Source organism: Andrena cerasifolii, chromosome 9, assembly GCF_050908995.1.
Source record: "Andrena cerasifolii isolate SP2316 chromosome 9, iyAndCera1_principal, whole genome shotgun sequence".
NCBI classification, from domain to species: Eukaryota; Metazoa; Arthropoda; class Insecta; order Hymenoptera; family Andrenidae; genus Andrena; species Andrena cerasifolii.
Window position 1 is genome coordinate 4,196,811 of NC_135126.1, and position 17,563 is coordinate 4,214,373.

General features: G+C 48.3%; 1 protein-coding gene across 12 annotated transcripts in view; it reads right to left on the reverse strand.

Annotated features, from left to right (window-relative positions):
* Window positions 1-17,563, reverse strand: part of LOC143372918 (uncharacterized) — a 315,074-nt gene that overhangs the window by 129,992 nt on the left and 167,519 nt on the right. For all 12 annotated transcript variants that reach the window (XM_076819559.1, XM_076819556.1, XM_076819560.1 and 9 more), the window contains exon 3: window positions 6,925-7,015. In XM_076819559.1, the coding sequence (XP_076675674.1) occupies window positions 6,925-7,015 (91 nt within the window). The remainder of the gene's footprint in view (window positions 1-6,924; window positions 7,016-17,563) is intronic.

Below are 17,563 nucleotides of genomic sequence, written 5' to 3' on the forward strand. Positions count from 1 at the left end.
TCCCCAACACGCACCAGCACAACTTTTTTTTTCGGGGGTTGGGTGGCGGTCCGGGTATTGTTTATTCAGGAACGTATCAGCGTTGCCGTGCAGGAGGACGGCGACCACGACGGGAAGGCGGACGAAAGCGAGAGGGCCGCGTGAATGGCGCTTCCGGTGGGACGACGAGTCGAGGTCCGTAGGGCTTCGCAGACTCTCGCTTCCGGTCAGGCGTCCGCGTTCCTACCCCATCGAATACACCCAGTCTCCGGATTTCCCTGTGTTCGTCGCCACCACCTACCAACCTCCCCCTCGTCGTTCCTCCGCCACCCCCCTTTTTCCCCTCGTTCTCCACGGGCTAGAGGAGTTGGCTTGCACATCGGACCCACCGGCGTTCGTTAATTAAGATATCGATTCTTATTGTCCGCCGGCTGCCGAGTCGAGCGGACGTCCTGGCCGGCGTCCGATTTCACGCCCACGGTGCGCGTTGCCGGTCATCCGCGGGGAACCAACCCCTATATTTCGACGGCCGACGTCGCGTCTCGACGCATCCGCCCCTACCCCCTGTTTTTCGTCCTGGGACTTTTGGCTTTTTGCGGCTGGTGTCTTTCAAGAGCGAGTCGTCTTAACTGCGCGACAGTGATGGGGTTGCGGGTTATATGGAAGAAGTGGGGTGGTAAGTTGGAGATGAGGATGGGGTGGTAATTATGACGAGTGTAGCTTAAATAGTAGGAGCGAACCTTGGGGTAGATTCGGCAGAAAAAGAAGGATGGAGTAACATGAATTCAATTGCAATTAGGTAATTATGCTTAGGTAAGCAGATACTAGTTTTCAGTATCGTTCGCATAAATATAGAATTAATCAAGAATTATATCTTCTTTTTCACCTGAACAGTAACGAAGCCACATGGTGTTTAAAGGTTTCAAGTGGTACAATATCAAGTCGACAGCAGCGAATCGAAATCAGTGAGCACAGATTTGCACAATCGAATCTGAGGACGACTTAACATTCCTCGACCAGTCCACTCTTCCCTTTGAGGGAAAAGGCTGAAGGAATCCCGGCGAGGAGGAAAGAATGCGCAAGGGTCGTATCATCGTGAGCGCGGCACGCGACTGCCCCGAAGGGTGGATCCGCTCTCCAGACATCCGTGGAAAACCTCAAGAAGGGAAAGATCGTAAAGGATGACCAGGGTTGTCACCTGATAAATATCTTTATGGCCGAGGCGACCGTGTCTTGCCAGGGTCGCCATTCATCCCATTCGGCCCTTTTCACCGAGGTACACCGCAGACGGCGCAGAGGTGCGCAAGCTGCCGTATAAAAACGAAATACGCTGGGGTGAGGGGGTCCGACAGAGAAGAACGGAATCGGGTAATTATGAGGATTAATCTTAAGTCCCGTAAAGTCCACCACTTGTGGAATCTGTTCCCCCTTTCGCCGCGGCAATTCGGGCATCACAGCCTTTTCCTCGCGCCACGAGAGCGATGAAAAATATCTGTAGCTGACGCGCGACTCACCATCTCCGCGCAATTTACCATCCCCTTCTTGTCCTACCCTGGACACTCTAATAGAAAATACTCTCGGGGTCTTCGTGGAAGCTTCTACCTTCTCAATTATCTATTCCAAGCGGTGAACAACTAATCAGAAAGATTCGTAAAAAAAAAAGGTGTAATATAAAATAGAATGTGCGACAGGACAATGGTCTTGAAACCCTCTCTATCTACAGATCTACGCTCCTCTGATACTGTTCCGAATCAAATATCCTACCACACTTCTAATACAACGAACCTCAAATACCCTTTCAAGCTTCAAAGTGGTTGGAAACCTAATTGAATTGGTAACCTTAGAAACATTCATACACCCCAAAGACGTGGACACCATCCAGAGGTATCAACGAAATTACCAGATCGTCAGACGGGCCGTTTCTCCGTCTTATGGAAATGTTCCACGGCGATAATTTTTTCCTACCCCTCGTTTCCTCGACGGGCACACGGCTGGCGTACGTACGCACATATGTAGAACGTAGAAGCTACAGGTGTCAGCGAGAACAGTATTTTTCAGTGAGCTCTGGGCGAGGGTGTAGGTGATGGAGGAAGAGGGAAAGAGAGTGAACCGGGCAAAGAGCAAACCAACGGAGGAGAGAGATAGGAAAGGCTGGAAAGGGCGAGGGGGGAAGAGAGAGCGGAGAGAGAGACAGAGTCGTTTCACCGTGGCAGGGCCGTGTGCCGGCACGCACGTTGAATCTGCTAAACGTTCCCGCTCGTGCGTGAAATGCCTCGATATCACTGTTTTATTTCGGCTCGTTCGCTCCGCGCCGCTCTCTCGCTTCTGCAATTCTATCCTTTTTACCCTGTGGCCCGTTTGCGAGCCATACGCGAGCAACCCTTCCTCTCCCCGTTCGCTTTCGTGCCCGTTCGTGCGGATTTGATGACCCTTCCCGTTCGATTTCATGATCGTTTAATCGGCCACGATTAATTAAAACTCAGCGATGCCACGCCTCGCTGATCCGCCTGTATCGTGTGCACCTTCGTTCGACGATATCGCGTTCGATTGAAACCAAGTGCTTCGCTCGTTTTAATCGTTTTTCAACGTCTGCCAATGCGCGCTGTTCTACGATGTTCTACCAAATGTGACTTTTAATCGAATTCATTCTTAGAATAGTAGTTCCGACTGTTGGCAATGGTGCTCGTCACTCGTGCCCGCTAATTTTCAACGTTTAAGACTGCTTTGCGTAAGGCACACCTGCGAAAGCCGCCTGACTTATTAGGCGGCTGTACTACTTGCAGCAGGAGAATGCAGCACATTCTCTGCCTCGTAGACGCACATGTTACCAGGGCAAGTTTCTGCACTGTATCATGCGAAGGGGAGTGATCTCGTGTAACATTGATGAAATATATGTCTCATTTGTTCTTGTTCTTTAACACGAAGCAACAAATGTTTCGTGATTCAAACGTGTTTCCTGTGTATGGTGTTCTTTATAAGATTGGGTGAAACGATTCTTTCCCAAATCGATCGTCGCGTTACTTGTCCACCCATGGATCGATAAATCGATAAATCGTAAGGTGGACCGTTAGGCCAATTTAATTAATAATTATCGACTGGAAGAGGAGCACCTTGCACAATGGCGATACTTCCTTCTGGCGTAATCCTTGGAAGATTAACGAGCTCGTGCCAGGAGGGACTTCTCTTTCCCTTCAGCCCTGTCCCTCTCACCCTCGTCCATTCTCTCTTCTCTGCTCTCCAGTTCGCTCTGGCCCAGTCCCTATCTCTCTTACAGCCGCAAGACGCCATCGCGCGCCTTGCGGTGGTTGCGGCAAGAACCCTCGCCGTACCCGCATTAACGCAATTATGAATTTGTCGCGTTGGGATCTGACAATACAAGATGTCGCTACCACACTTCCACCCCGCGTCCCTATCCGCCCCCGTGTCTACAGACACCCCTTCAGCCGACGATCCACGTTTACACGAAAACCGATTTCGGTCTACGCGGATGGAAAGAACCGTCGTTCACGATAACACTGTAATTTGAGATATTAGAGATTGACTAATGCCTAACAATATAATAGAGGTGCTAGTCAACACGTATGAGATCATGCGTATACGTAAAACAAATATTTGCTAATGCGCTGACAATATACTCAGAAATGAAAAGTTAAATCGGGTAGTATACACCCTCGTGCTGTAGTTTTTTAGTCTTAACTCCTTCGAAGCAATAATCCAGCTTATGTGAGTTCAGAAAAAAAGTACGTTCGTTGTTGAGCGTGAAGATGTCATTGTCGAACGCGAAGCGTATCTTGTTGTCCTCTGTTTCGTCACTTCGCACGTGGCAGACGCTTGTTCTACTCATCTGGCCCTAACATCATGGGACTTAGTTTTTTGCAACCGGCGCCGAAGAATAGAGGCTATTACGCCGAGTCGAGGCCGCGTATCTCTAGACAACAATAAACAAACGGCGTCGCGCCGTTCGGTTTGGTTTCGCGGAAAATCACAGTTTCCCTTTCCGTTTCTTTTCCGTCGTCCAGTTCCACAGCCAGTTCCAATCAATAGGCAATAGTTTACCACTTCTTACTTTAAGACACACCCTTGCAAGGGTTTCGAAGGCTTCGTAGAGCCTCAGATCAAACAAAACCTCTGTACCATCAGCATCGACAGAATCGCATACAGCGTTCTGACAAGTAAACATTCGCTTATAGGGAATAGAGTTTCCCGATTTGGAATATATATTTTTAAAGTACTCATAGTAACTAAGAAATCCTGAAAATTATATCTGCAATGGACCTATTTTACTCATGTTATCAATAACATTCAATATAACCTCAAGGTGTATGCGAACGGCAAAATCCTCTTATTTAAGAATAATTGGCTAAAACCTGGCATCTGTATGTTTTTTGTAAGAGAACTACCTTAGGAAATTTTTTTTACACAAACATTAACGTCATATTCGGATTCAACACCACAAAAAACATACAAATGCCAGGTTTTAGCCAATCATTTTTAAATAAGAGGACTTTGCCATTTTTCGCATACGCCTTGAGGCTATATTGAATGTTATTGATAACATGAGTAGAATAGGTCCATTGCAGATGTAATTTCCTCGATTTCTTAGTTACTATGAGTACTTTAAAAAAATATATTCCAAATCGGGAAACTCTATTCCCTATAACTGAATGTTTACTTGTGAGACACTACAATCGCGTATTATAACTCCATCAAAATTTGATTTTGTACACTAGTATGTTCCCTCATTATTGATGAAATATATTTCAAATGTTAATTGTTATGCGCTGTAGTGTCAGTTTGATTTCACCATTATGCTCATACATAACTCAATCACCATCAATTAGTGAACTCCTGCGGTCGTAAAAAACTGCAAGGAGTGTGACATTGTGTCGTCGAAGACTTACACCCCCCCATAGAAAAAAGGCGGCATTTTGGCCACAACATTCGTTACTATAAGATCCTTATCAACCCCGCGCACATAAAATTGTGTCCACGCTCGGAAACCCGCGAGGTACAAGTGTCGTAATCACCAACCCCCTTACTAAGTACATCATCGCGTAGAAAATCGACGTTCAGCTATCTGAAATTTGAGGCAACCACCTCGTCGAACGCCACGAGACACAGCTCACTATTTTCAGCCGGTGGAATCGATCGCGTACGCGTATCGCGTGCCTCCTTGTTAACCGCGTGAACCGTTTCCGCGGCGAGGAAAGCGGGCGCAGTTTCGGCCGAGGCAAGTTTAGTTTCGAAGGGTCCCGACGATAGCAGTGGCAACGGTCCGCCCCCCTGTAGCGTGCGGTGGCGTACAATGGCTAGAACGACGGAGGATCGTTGCGGCTGGCCGCAGGCGACTGCTGCGACCGGTTTCTCGCGACAAATTCCTCCTAGTTCTGAGCGTTTCGCTCCGCTAACCCCCTTCCTTTTCCCCCGTCGGATAGCACAAACTCCGTTATCACGGGCTCGTGAGCTATCACCTCGCCGCGACGACGCTGCCAGCGCGAGAAAATCAATCGACCCGACGTTAGAGGTCCAGCCAGAAGGTGCAAGGTTCCCGAAGCCCTTCCTGTCCCGCCTGGTCAGCGCGCACGAGTAGACGGGGCCGCCAAGGGTGCAAGAGGTTAGAAGGGTGGCTCTAAACACTGACAGGGGGTGGGGGAGAGGTTCGATGGCGTTACTAGTGAATGCCTAGTCAGCCCTTAATATCGTAAGAGCTGAATCCACGCAAACAACCCTGGGCGGACCTAACGCAGCCGACGGTTAAGCACTGGAAAGCCCTGGCCTTACCGTTCGACCGCCGCTGGCCCTATTATCGCTAACTAATAAGGGACCTAATTGAAACGTCGGCCTTTTGTTTCCAGTACTCGAGCGTTGCTCGCTTTTCCAGCCGGGCTTGTACACGCGGCCTGTTTGACCAGGCTGACGAACACAGAGATGAAGAGGGAGAGCCGAAGCCAGAGGGGGGCTCAAGTACGGATTGAAATTAATTTTCGAACTCGATTCGCTGCAATGAATTTTCGTCGAGGCGTCTCGAATCGACAAGCTCAAGATCGATAGCTTCGCGGTGCTTTCCCCCCCAATCAACCCTTGCGTTTTCGTCGATTAGCTATTACGAATTACGGGATACGTATCAACGCTGCTCTCATCAAGAACAGTTGCATCGAAGACTGTTCTTTGGCTTGAGAGAGGGGAGGTGTTCACGATGATAATTCGCGTGCCTCGAGCCCCGCGTAATACCTTGCGTTGTCTCGATCGTGCCACACTCGAGCTTGACTATTTTCTACGGGCTAGAGGAGGGCAGGCCTCGATTAAAGTAACCACTGTCATCGTGAAAGATCGCTTTCAACGCTACGGGGCGATCTACGGTTTTGCTCGAGGAGCATCATTGTCGTGGACGTCGCGCGCGTATGTATTCCGTATTCCACGCATACTGCCGCGCTGCGCCCACTTTCAAGCAGGACATTATTCCTCCTGGATGCAATCATATTAGTTTCCGAAGTTATTAGAATATTTATGCGAGACCGGCGTGGGGTTATGCATGATGCCCAGCTCCTCCGCGCTCCGCCGTTCCCCACGCTCGTCCACGTCGCCGCAATTCAGACCATGAAAATCGTGGTCTCTCGGTCGATGGGAATGGAGAAAATACACGACCGGTGTCTTTCTTTCGGATTTCATCATCCACGACGATAAATTTCACAGGAAACCACGGAGTACATTGACAGTTACAGTGACTCAGAAATCTTGTCACGAGGAATCTGTCAGCATTTTCCTGACGAAATTCTGTAGGTGGTTTGATTTTTTTTATTAGATTTGCAATGGTGTGCGAGAGCATTGAAGCGTAAGAGAAGAAGAGTACTTTGAATTCGTAGCAGTGGGAACAAATTTCTGAGTCACTTTCTGAAAGGATAATCGCTGCACTAGTGATAGAAAGATACAAGGTTTAAGACTCACCTTGCTGACGCGTAGTTGGGCTGGCTACTCGTGAGAGACTCTGATGCAAGTCGTTCGAAAGGCCGCTCTGTCGCGTTTTGCTGAGATACAACTGAAACACACAAAAGCAGAATGTTATTCTCGAGATAAATAGTTAATGAAGTGATGCCTGAACGTGTGTGGCAATTGAGACATGGTAAGTTATACAATGTGTGCTGACCATAGTTGGTACCAGTCTTGGAAGCGTGAGTTTACAGTGTAACAGTTTGTCGAGAATTCTCTGAATATTTCCACTTTATCTTCTTAATCATTCAAAGAAGAAATAATTAATTAATCATCAAATAACAATTACAACTGCTTGTTTTACATCAGACAAGCATACCAACGCGATCCACCCATGAAAAAATAAAATAACGCGCAAGATTTCGAGTCGAAGCTCGTATGGGACAAGCCTATCGTCAACTTTTCCCTTTCGGTAGCCCTGCCACTCGACTTTCGTTCCGTCCTCCAATAAGGAACTCCCGACCCGTCCGATCAGGGAATTTCGGTATCCCGATCACGCGCTAAGGGTGAACCATCCCCTTTAATATCAGAACCGACTCGGACCCGCTCGTCTTGGTATAAAATAAAGGGCTGACATGTGAGCACAGGGTAGAGAGAACCGAGCAAGGGAAGAGGTGGAGAGAGGGAAAGAGAGGCGTCGTTCGGGGAAGAATGAAGGCAGAGGGAGCAAGCAGGACAGCCAAGGGAAGGGTGGCTTCACCACCATCCTGAGGGATGACTGAGCGAGTCGGTTAAACGGGCGTCTTCTTTCATAAATTTCGAGGGCCTCCCCCCGGATAAAGGTTTAGAATAAATCGTTCGGCCTGTTATCCACTCCGACGTCGGCGGATAACGCCAGACGAGCGACCCTGAATGGCTCTACAGTCTCTTCTCGCGCTGCTCTTTGTGTCCCCGCGAAACCACAATGTACAGTTACTCGTACATTCTTTCATGAACAAGCAACACGGAGTTATAGGTGGGAACTGAAGATGATGCATGTTGAGACGCCAATTTCTGTATTTTTCCTCTGTCACCGTTTAGACCCAGCCCTAACTTCAGGACAGTTTATTGCGAGTTAGTTGTAACGGTTCTGAACTGATATAAGCCAGATGTCGCGGCCCCAGCCTAGACCCAAGATTGTTTGGGTCAGTCGAGTGGTGTCGCAGGGCTGATTTTTGCCAGACCCACGATACAATGGCGAGCACGACTTTCCCCCGGATAAGAGCGACTTCCCATCACTGACTACCCCGCGCGCCTAGCTATGAGCCCAGCCAATTACAGGTCTCATTTTCACACCACCTCTTTTTGGATGCAACCAATCGGGTTTCCTACAAGCGAGTCATACATATTCATCCCTCATCTTGTACTCGGTTGATTTCTTTGTTAAATATACAGTTTATTGTTTTGTAATCCACGTGTATATTCCTATCCATTATTTATTTATCTCACACCAATACTAAGTCAACGTGTGAGGTACGCCTACGGTTCGGCAATCAAGTCTCGAACATTCGCGTGCGCAACATTGCAAATAAAAGCTCAGTAGCAGCTTGGTATCTTTAACGATGAAATTACTCCTTTCAATTTACGTGGATGAACCTATGAGTGTGAAGATTATAACGTTACTGCTTAACTGTAATCAAACGTCCCCAAGATATCGAACTCTTTAGATCGCCGAGGAACGGTTGCCCTACATAAAACACCGAGAAGTTGCACTCTGCACGCCGTAACTCACGGCACGCAAAGCTCACCGTTCGAACCAGCAATATGAGAGTGGAAGAAGCGGGCCCTGGAACGCTCATAAATACGTCCTCGAAGATCGCACAAATCGCTCGGCCGAGGCCAATCCCCTTCGACGTAGCCTGGCAGGAGATACGAGAGGGAACCCTTCTTCGTCTCGCGGGTAGATACTCCTCTGGATACGGTAAGTATATACAGTTACCGGCCGCGTGTGTGCACGTACATGGACACGTATGCGCATATGCGTCGATATAACGTCCAGGCATATAGCACTCGCGATATAGAAAGAACAGAGTGGAGAAGGGGGGCGAGCGGAGGGGCGAGGGGTGGCAGCCAAGGAGGGCAGAGAGGCCAAACCAGCCAGAAAGCCAGTCCAATTTCTCAAACCTGTCCAATCCGTGTCGTATGCAAAATCAATCACGCTCCAGCTTCACCCGCCGTGTCCCGGGGACCCCACGATTTTCAAATCCAACCGAAGCCACGCGGTAATCCAACTCCTGGGGCGAAACTTCTCACCCATCCGCGACCGCCTGGACGTCGCGGCGTCTTCTCCGTTCCACGATTTTCCTGCCTCGTCTCCCCGCCCGCCTTCTCTGAGCCGTACGCACGGCGACGGTCGTCTATACGCGCGTATTGTCGAACTTAAATTCGTGTCGATACCAAGCGGAGCGGGATTCAATCAGGGAACCGGCGTGGTGCCTCCGCTGTCGACTGCTTTGAATTATTCTTAGGTAGTTACTACCAATTGCAGCTTGTAGGAGGCCCCTTGGATACTTAATTGCAGACGCACTGAATCCTGAATTTTATTTATCTTTGCTTTCTGCGAACCCTTGGGAGCCGTCCTTAAATTACGTAAGGGTAATTTGGCGAATTCTTACCCCCTGCCTCCCTCAGTATAAGAATTCGTAAGATTTGATATTAATATTTTATGATACGTAATATTTTTTACACTTAACTTTTTCGGTTATTAAAATTCTTTTAAAGGTTTATATAATTCGTTGAACTCGGTTTCGGGAAATTTAAACTAAAACTACGTTTCCGGAACATTAATGATAGAATTTGTATTTATTAAAAATTAGGTTAAAAAATATTGTAAGATGCTACCTTACTCCTCCCCCATGTAAGAAAACGTAAGAAATTCGCGACCTCCCCCTCCCCTCCCTCCAAAAGCTTTATGTAATTTAAGGATGACCCCTTACAGAGGTGTCAAGACTCCTCGAAACCTACAGAAATTAGTCAAGAATGGTGTCCAGTACGCACGTACCGATTTCTCAGCAATAATCTTCGCAATTTCACGTATCATTCCTCTCGCCCCTGTCACCTGTGACTTTCGCCTGACAAACACGCCCACTGCCACGCACCTGCTGCATCTCATTACCGATCCCCGGTGCTCGAGGATCGTGGAACGAGACGAAGCACAGAGCAGAACCAGCCATGCAAATTTGCGCGGCGAACGTACGCCCATGCGTGCAGGGAAAGATGAGAAAAGTTAATGTCCACCGGGAGGCCATTAGAAAGTTGCTTCACACGGGACGCTCGTTTCAAGCCTACCCATTGATATGCATCACCTTCGATCGGTCGGCTGCAGTCATTACGGGTGCTAAGGGTGGCCGCTGCGAGGGTGCTAAGGCCGTGTGCCGTGGGCTTCGAAAAAAGTAATTTGTCCTCTCGCGGAGCGGGGAGCAGCGACTTCAAAGTGCTCACGGGACATTTGTCCCGCGAGCAGGCGTGCGGGCCTGCTCTGGCGAGCAGCGGGCTCGCCTTCTACTTGCGCACCCCTTTCTACTTGGCGGACGCATCAGACTTGCTGATTTTTCCCGGGCGAGGACGTCGACAGCGTTGTCCAGCGTTGGCTCGCGCGTCAAGGGTGTCGGAACTCGGACGACGAAGGCGGACAGAGGGTGGCGGAGGAACGGCGGCTGCGAGGGGTGCGAAAAGTTTAGCATACGCATTTTGTACATTGAAATCCCGACACGCTCGTCCAACTTTAAATTGAAACCCGGCTGCCCCCTCCATGCCGTCGATAGCCCGTCGTCGCGGTCCTTAGGACGGCGGGCGCCTAGATCAGCTTCGAGGGCATTCGAGATTTCGAAAACGGGAGATCTACCCCCATTCCTGTCGCCACAACCCCCCCTGCGTGCTGATCAGTTCGATATCTGCGAGAAACGCGCGCATGGTGCAAGTTCGTATACGTTCTGAGATATTTGTGTCACTGAAATCTTTAATTGATTTTCTTCGTGTCTCAAGTACCTTTGGAATGTCTACTTATTGGGACATTTTCATAGTGTTCGTTGAATTTTGTTAATTCCAGTGGAAAATCGAATACACACAGCAACGAAGACTCGACGTGACAGTTTTTCTACCCCCCCCCCCCACCCCTTGCAAATAATCCAATCTACGAGCAGCTCTCCGCGCAAGCTAAGGCCGGTCTTTATGAGAGGTGACCATAATGAGACTGGGCATTTTTAATTAAATAATACTAATCACGGAAACCCTCTTACGCAGGCAAATCTCATCTCGTCCCTTCCTCCGTCCGTCACCCCCCCCACCAGTACCTATCGCTACTTCCCACCCCCCTCGGCTGCTATCTTTCTCTGTCTTTCGGCGCCGCGAGTCGTCTCTCTTTTAGACTTCGAATTGTAATTAACATTTGGTTCTCCCATTAGTGTAATTAAAGTGCCATTCCATAATCTAGGAGGCCGAGAGAGAGAAGAGAGGGGTACCTTATCTTTCAGACTTCAGCCTCGGCTGCGGGGGTCGTTTTAACCCCGCCGGGCGTCTCCAGCCCCTTTTCACTAGCTGGCACTCCCGCCCGCTGCCTGTAGCTTCCTTCGGCGATAACTCCTTTCTGGAAAAGGACTCTCCTTTCCAGAGACAACGGGGTAGGGGGAGAGAATCGGGGAATCGAGGCGGGCAGGGAAAAGAAAAACGGCGATTAAAACGTTTGGAAACCCGATCCGGCGCTGTTCCGTCGTCTCCGGGGTTTCAGTGAAAGCGGAAACGCTCTCAGGAGTATAGGTAGAGCATTCGGGCGGCAAGAGGCCTCCGCGACGGACTTCGATACGGCGATGAAATTCTAACGAACGGAACGAGCAGCTGGTAAGTGAAAAATGATTCTCAGCTGAAGGAACACTGAGTAAAACATTGATATCAACATTGGGAGATTGACTTATCTCCCCGTTCGTACTAAAAGGAAGCTACAGAATTGCTCTTTAAACGAGAAGCAGATAAAAGTCGCGCGCTGGGCGCGCTGAAGGGTGGAAAAGAGGCGACGATGCAGGCGGTAAGCCTCTTGAGCGTTAAAATAAAGAAAAGCAAGGAGATAAGGAGCCCCGTCCGCGTTGACATTTTCCGGTGGTTGAGTTAATAATGCGCACAGTACACAGGCCACCGTCTTTTTTTCCCGGGAGGGGTGGATCTGCAAAGTGCCACCATAAAGAGGCGCGGATGTGTTTATTCGGGAATTTGCCTTTTCTCCTTCCTCCAGCCGGTGAACCGCCGCCGCTGCGAGATTTTATCTTATTTTCGGCGACGATCCCGAAGGATTTATGCCCTCTCGGTCGTAGCTGGTGGCCGGGGTGCGGGCCGAGTGGAAGCGAACTGGTGATAGCGGAGCGTCGAGAGGAAACGAGAACGGGTGAGCAGCGAGGAGAGTCGAAGGAAAAAGCGGAAGAATCACGATGCAATTATTTTCGTTCCAGCTCGTGAACGGATTTTAAGGTCGTCCAGCCCCAGCCGCTGGACCGAGAAGGAAACCAAGCATCCTCGGGAGGAGAGGGCCGAAAGCCAGGAAGAAGGATTAACCTCGTCAAGTGGGAGAGTCCGTGACAAAGACGTTAAAGTGGTCGAAGGGGATGAGTCGTATATCGGCCGAAATCTTGGGGGTTGGGGGGTAGAACGTTCACATCGTTCGAGCGTCGTGGGACGTCGAGACACTAATGGCATTTTTATTATTTCTCCACGGAGCCCCTACGCCGATAATGGGCCGCCTGTATGGTCCATTGGACGCGTGACAGGGCTGACAGCTTCTCTCACCTTTTCTTCGTCTCTCGATTGCGCGCCTAGATCAATGATTAAAGGACAGGCGGATCACTACGGAACTCGACGTGAAATGTGGAACGTGGCGTGAAAATCGTGGAAATGAGTACACGGAAAATGTAATATTATTTGTATAATTTATGAGACACTGCTTGAGATTTTTGTCTGATTAATAAACATTTTCCTGGAAAGAATTTTATGTAAAGAAACGTTCGAGGGGAGAAGTAAATTCTGCGTCGAGCTTATTTAAGCAAAATATGTAGATGGATAAACTTTGGTTCTTAAGTTTTCGGTTAAATTAGTGGAGGTGTAGGAAGGTGTTTGTCCACTTTTCAGCTTTTCAATTAGGTACATTTTGTTAAGACATTTAAGCAGTACGGTAGGAGTAGGTCGTAAAGAAGTCTGTTTTTGCCAAAACACCTAATGCCGTAATATCGCAAATCATAAACAGCTCGTGGCAATGTACGACCCATTGCCAACCCATGTGCCCACGGAGCCATTGGGCTCGCTGGGTTTTGATGAATGAGGCTCGCATAAAGCTAAAGTATGGTAAAAGCCGCCGCGGCTACTGCTGTAATATTCTACCCTGGGTGCTTTTAGAATCGCTAATGACTAATGGCACCAAAAAGGAACCCCTCTACGATGGATGTTGCGTTCATGGATCAGTATTCTCCACGTCCATAGATTTTTGAAAAATTTCAAATCTGATTCCATTAAACGCGTCTTCGTGTAAAAGAATTCGTCGAGTGAAAAATTGCAATTGGAATAGGCAATTTTACAGAAAAAATGGGACAACTGATAAATAAATGGGAATTATGTAAGTAAGTAACCAGATTTATTTTCCCTATTAGAATTGAAGAAACTGTTATCACGATTCTTTTGTACGTACATGAAGACAGGAAAATCCGCACGATCGCGTTTAATTACTATCGAAGAGGAAGAAGAAGAAAGAAGAAGAAGAAGAAGAAGATGAAAACCTGTGCTTAATGCCAATGACGTGACCATCGTTATTGCCCAGCGAACAGCAGGCTTATCGAGTAAACCATGAACGACCAGACTGGAGCATCACGTGCAAAATACGCAAGAGGCTTAGTCGAGGCTTACGATTACTCGCGATTCGAATGGCAACGAGGCTGACGAGAGAGGAAGAACGTGGAGAAAAGAGGAGTATAGGAGAACAGGTTGGGGTGGTCCAGAGCTACGGATTGGCGTAGAAAGGAAAGGGGGAATCGAAAAGTACTTTAATATACGGCAATCCCCTTGGCTTGGAACTCGCAAACTCGGACCGACTAGCTCTCATTGCTGCCTTCCCCCTTTCTCTGCCCCTCTCTCCCCCTCTTTCCCCGACGTGTATTTCTCTGGTGGTCGTCGCATGGCTTCCAATGAAATTTCACGTCTTCCACGCTGGTCGCCTTTGATGCTTACTGCCGTTCTAATTGCAGAAACGCGCAGAAATCGGCTTCCATTCGCCCGCAAAAACTATCTCTCCGACGTCGACTCCGACACGAACGGAAAAAGACCCTGGATGGGAATCGACTGACTGCTATTCTCCTGCTCTCAACTTCGCTAGCGATTTCCAGCGATTCCACTGGGTCTTGGTGCAGGCGAGGGAGCAAAGCGTTGAAATGCAATTTTATTTATTGTAGTCCCGCGAGGAATGTTCGACAAACTTAATTACTTCGGATTAGAATGGAAGGCTCCAGAAAATAGGTTCTTAAGAAAATAGAATTTGATGGAAACAAATGATATCTTTCTTGTGCGACAATGCGCAGGATAGCAGAAAGACAGATAGTGGGAGATGGACCTATATAGAGAAGAAAGGAGAAGATAATCTGTATGAAGAGAGGAGATGATTCGGAGAAGGGCGTATGTGGCTACCGTCTGAAGAGAAGCTAAGCACGACCCAAATCTGTTTACTTCAAATAATAGAAGTAAATGAACGCCTCCACGCAGAGTGAAGGGGCCCAATAATGGCAAAATGTCGAAGACCACGAAGGAAAGCCGGTCCCTCTTTCTTTCCTATGTACTAGCTGGCTCTCGAGTCCCAGGAGAGCGCAACACCCATAGAAACCTGAACCACGGCTGAACCGATCATTTATCCTTTTATCGAGCTCACCGCTCCGATAAAATGGCGCAGCTTGGCAATCCTGCCATTTTTCTTTATCGCGGAAACTCGCGAATTGCCTGACAAAACTCTGCATTATAAGTTGATCAAAAAAAGGAATCCTTCATTACCCTCGATTAAATTTCACGCGAAAGACACCCTACGTTAAGTAATCTCTTGCAGTTTTCAGTCGCAGTTACTCTAAGAGGAAATTCAGACGCAACTTCGCTAACAAGATTTGCTTCTAATCACCGCCGCGAAACTGTTCGCGTGTAATTTGTTTATCCCGGTCATGCTCGTTGTTCATAATTGCTCGGCCTTGTTCGTTCCGGAAGCGTTCACGTGCGGCGCCAGAAACACGTCTATTATCGCGTCTGACCCGAGGTTTCCATCAACGAAATCGAGGCAACACCACGTCGAACAGATGCGTTTTCTATTATTACTTCCACTTGCCAAGAACAATCTCTTCGGAACCCCAGGAACATTACATTCTCAATGGTTCTGTTTAAAATCTAAACAATACTATTCAGAGTATTTATATTCCTCCTACAGAGGATAAGTACCACCGCACTCTTCAAAAAGCTTCTTCTTTCTACCCTAGAACCCAACACCCCAGCAACTGCTCCCACAAGAAGGCCACCTCTAATCAATCCCCCATCAAGAAACACACCGTTCCAAAGAAACTTCCCCCAAACATCGACGTTGACATCGAAGCATCGTGGCACTGGCTCCGAATACATCACGGGAGCGTTGTCTTGCTCAAAGACGAAGATCCCCGACACGGAGGTGGACTATCGCGGGACACCAGGGCATGGGTCCTCTCTTTAGTCCCGCGGTGGGGCGTAAACGGCGTAAAAGCGGCACCACCCCTTATCTACATATCAAAAAGGCAATCCGGAGAACTCGCTTATGTAAACGGCGCGGGAGGCCTCCTGTCCCAAGCTGGGGATGAAAAGAATTCCGAAATCCGTGCGCTAATAAACCTGCTCTCTGGCACCACGAAGCTCCGTCATGAGGAGAGGGAGGGCGGCCAGGGGGTGAGCTCTGACGAGATATTCGTGGGGTTAAGCTCTTTAAGCCGCGGATTAACCGAGGCGGCACGAGAATTTAAAGTTCTCCCGCGGCGGCCGACGACTGACGGGCGGCTGGATCGCGGTAGCCCCGGCCGCGCGTACGTGCAAAAATAAAAATTAAAAGTGTATTAACTTCCGTCGAAGTTTTTACATACACGCCGAGCGGATATTAACTTTTACGGATAATAACGAAATACCACCCGCCGCGGGGGCTGCAAGCTGCGTCGCGCGAGGGAAAATTACCGGGGCAGAGCTTGAATCTGCGCGAGCTGATAACCATTCGACTTGCTCTGCGTACTAATTCACGAGAATCATCTCCTGTTATTTTTTTCTCGTTCCAGGAATAGAAGTCACGTTGACTTAATTCATAATTTCATTGTACATAGCGGGGTGTCTGAGTGTGAGAAACATATGTATGTCGATTGAATGAATAAGAATAATATTTCCAGTGCGATAAATAATAGAGATCATTTTCCGTCTCACTTGTGCGCGAGCACTGTGCAATCGGAATAGAGATCGACTGAAGAGTGAGGTGCAGAGAGGAAAAGTGTTAAGCATCGGCCGTGGTACGATTTAATAATTTCCACGGAGCAACTTTCGTATTTGTAACGCGGGTATTCGACGATCACGGTCGGAAGAATTTAATCAGCTCGAGGGCCCGGGAGCATTTTCGAGCGGGAACACGTCGTTCGGCCTCGTCTCTTTGGGTTCACCTCCGATCTGCCTCCTCGAAAACCCCCGTTCTCTCTTACCGCTGTCGACCAAACTCTTGGCAGCCCCTCTCGCCTCTAATTCGAGCATTCGTCAGGCTGCACACACGAGCCATTATAGCCGAAAGTTTTGCCGGCATTAAATGCTAATGAGAGCGGCTGGATTTTCCAGCGGTCAGAGGCCACCACTCGTACCGATTACGATTTCCAACAGATTCGACCGCGCCGCACAAAGCTCTCCTCGAGCTTTCCTTTCACTCACCGTCAGGATCCGATCCTCGACTATTATAACGTTTCGAGCACCGAAAGCTCTCGATTGGATAAGGCTGCATTTGCACGAGTTTGCGGTTCAAACCTGCTCGCTTAATCGATGCTTAGTCAAACGTTGTTTCAACCCTTTCCAATACTGTTCAGTTTGGATTTTGTCCGTGTTTTATGTTAAAATGCAACTGCTTTGGTTTGCGTAGTAAAATGGCCCGCAAATGGTTAGCTGGTTGAGATAAAAGCTTTCGTTCATTCTGAGCGTAACGACGATAAAAATATTCAAACACCTTTGGGAGGCAACAAACGTTCGGAACTATTAATTATTTCACGAAGCAGTGGTATCTATATCCAGGAGGAATTTATTAAACTATCAACGTCTTCTTGCACCCGGCCATTAACTTGCAACTTCGCGCGCCGTGGATGATTAATTAATCGCTGGCCGGGAAATTTGCAATTTAAAGGAAGGAATTAACTTTACGAGCAGCATATAATTTAATTAATCTTCTCCCTTCGATTAAACCGGTGCCCGTACGTGAGCCTTGAGCCTGATACACGATTAATTCTAGGCGTTCCCGATAAGACGATGCGACGAGACAAAAGGGTGGTGTGTAGATGGGTAAAGCAATATCTGGCGGCGCGATGGAAACCGGCCAATTAAGTGGACCCTAGGAAATTGGTTTTTAATTGAACGA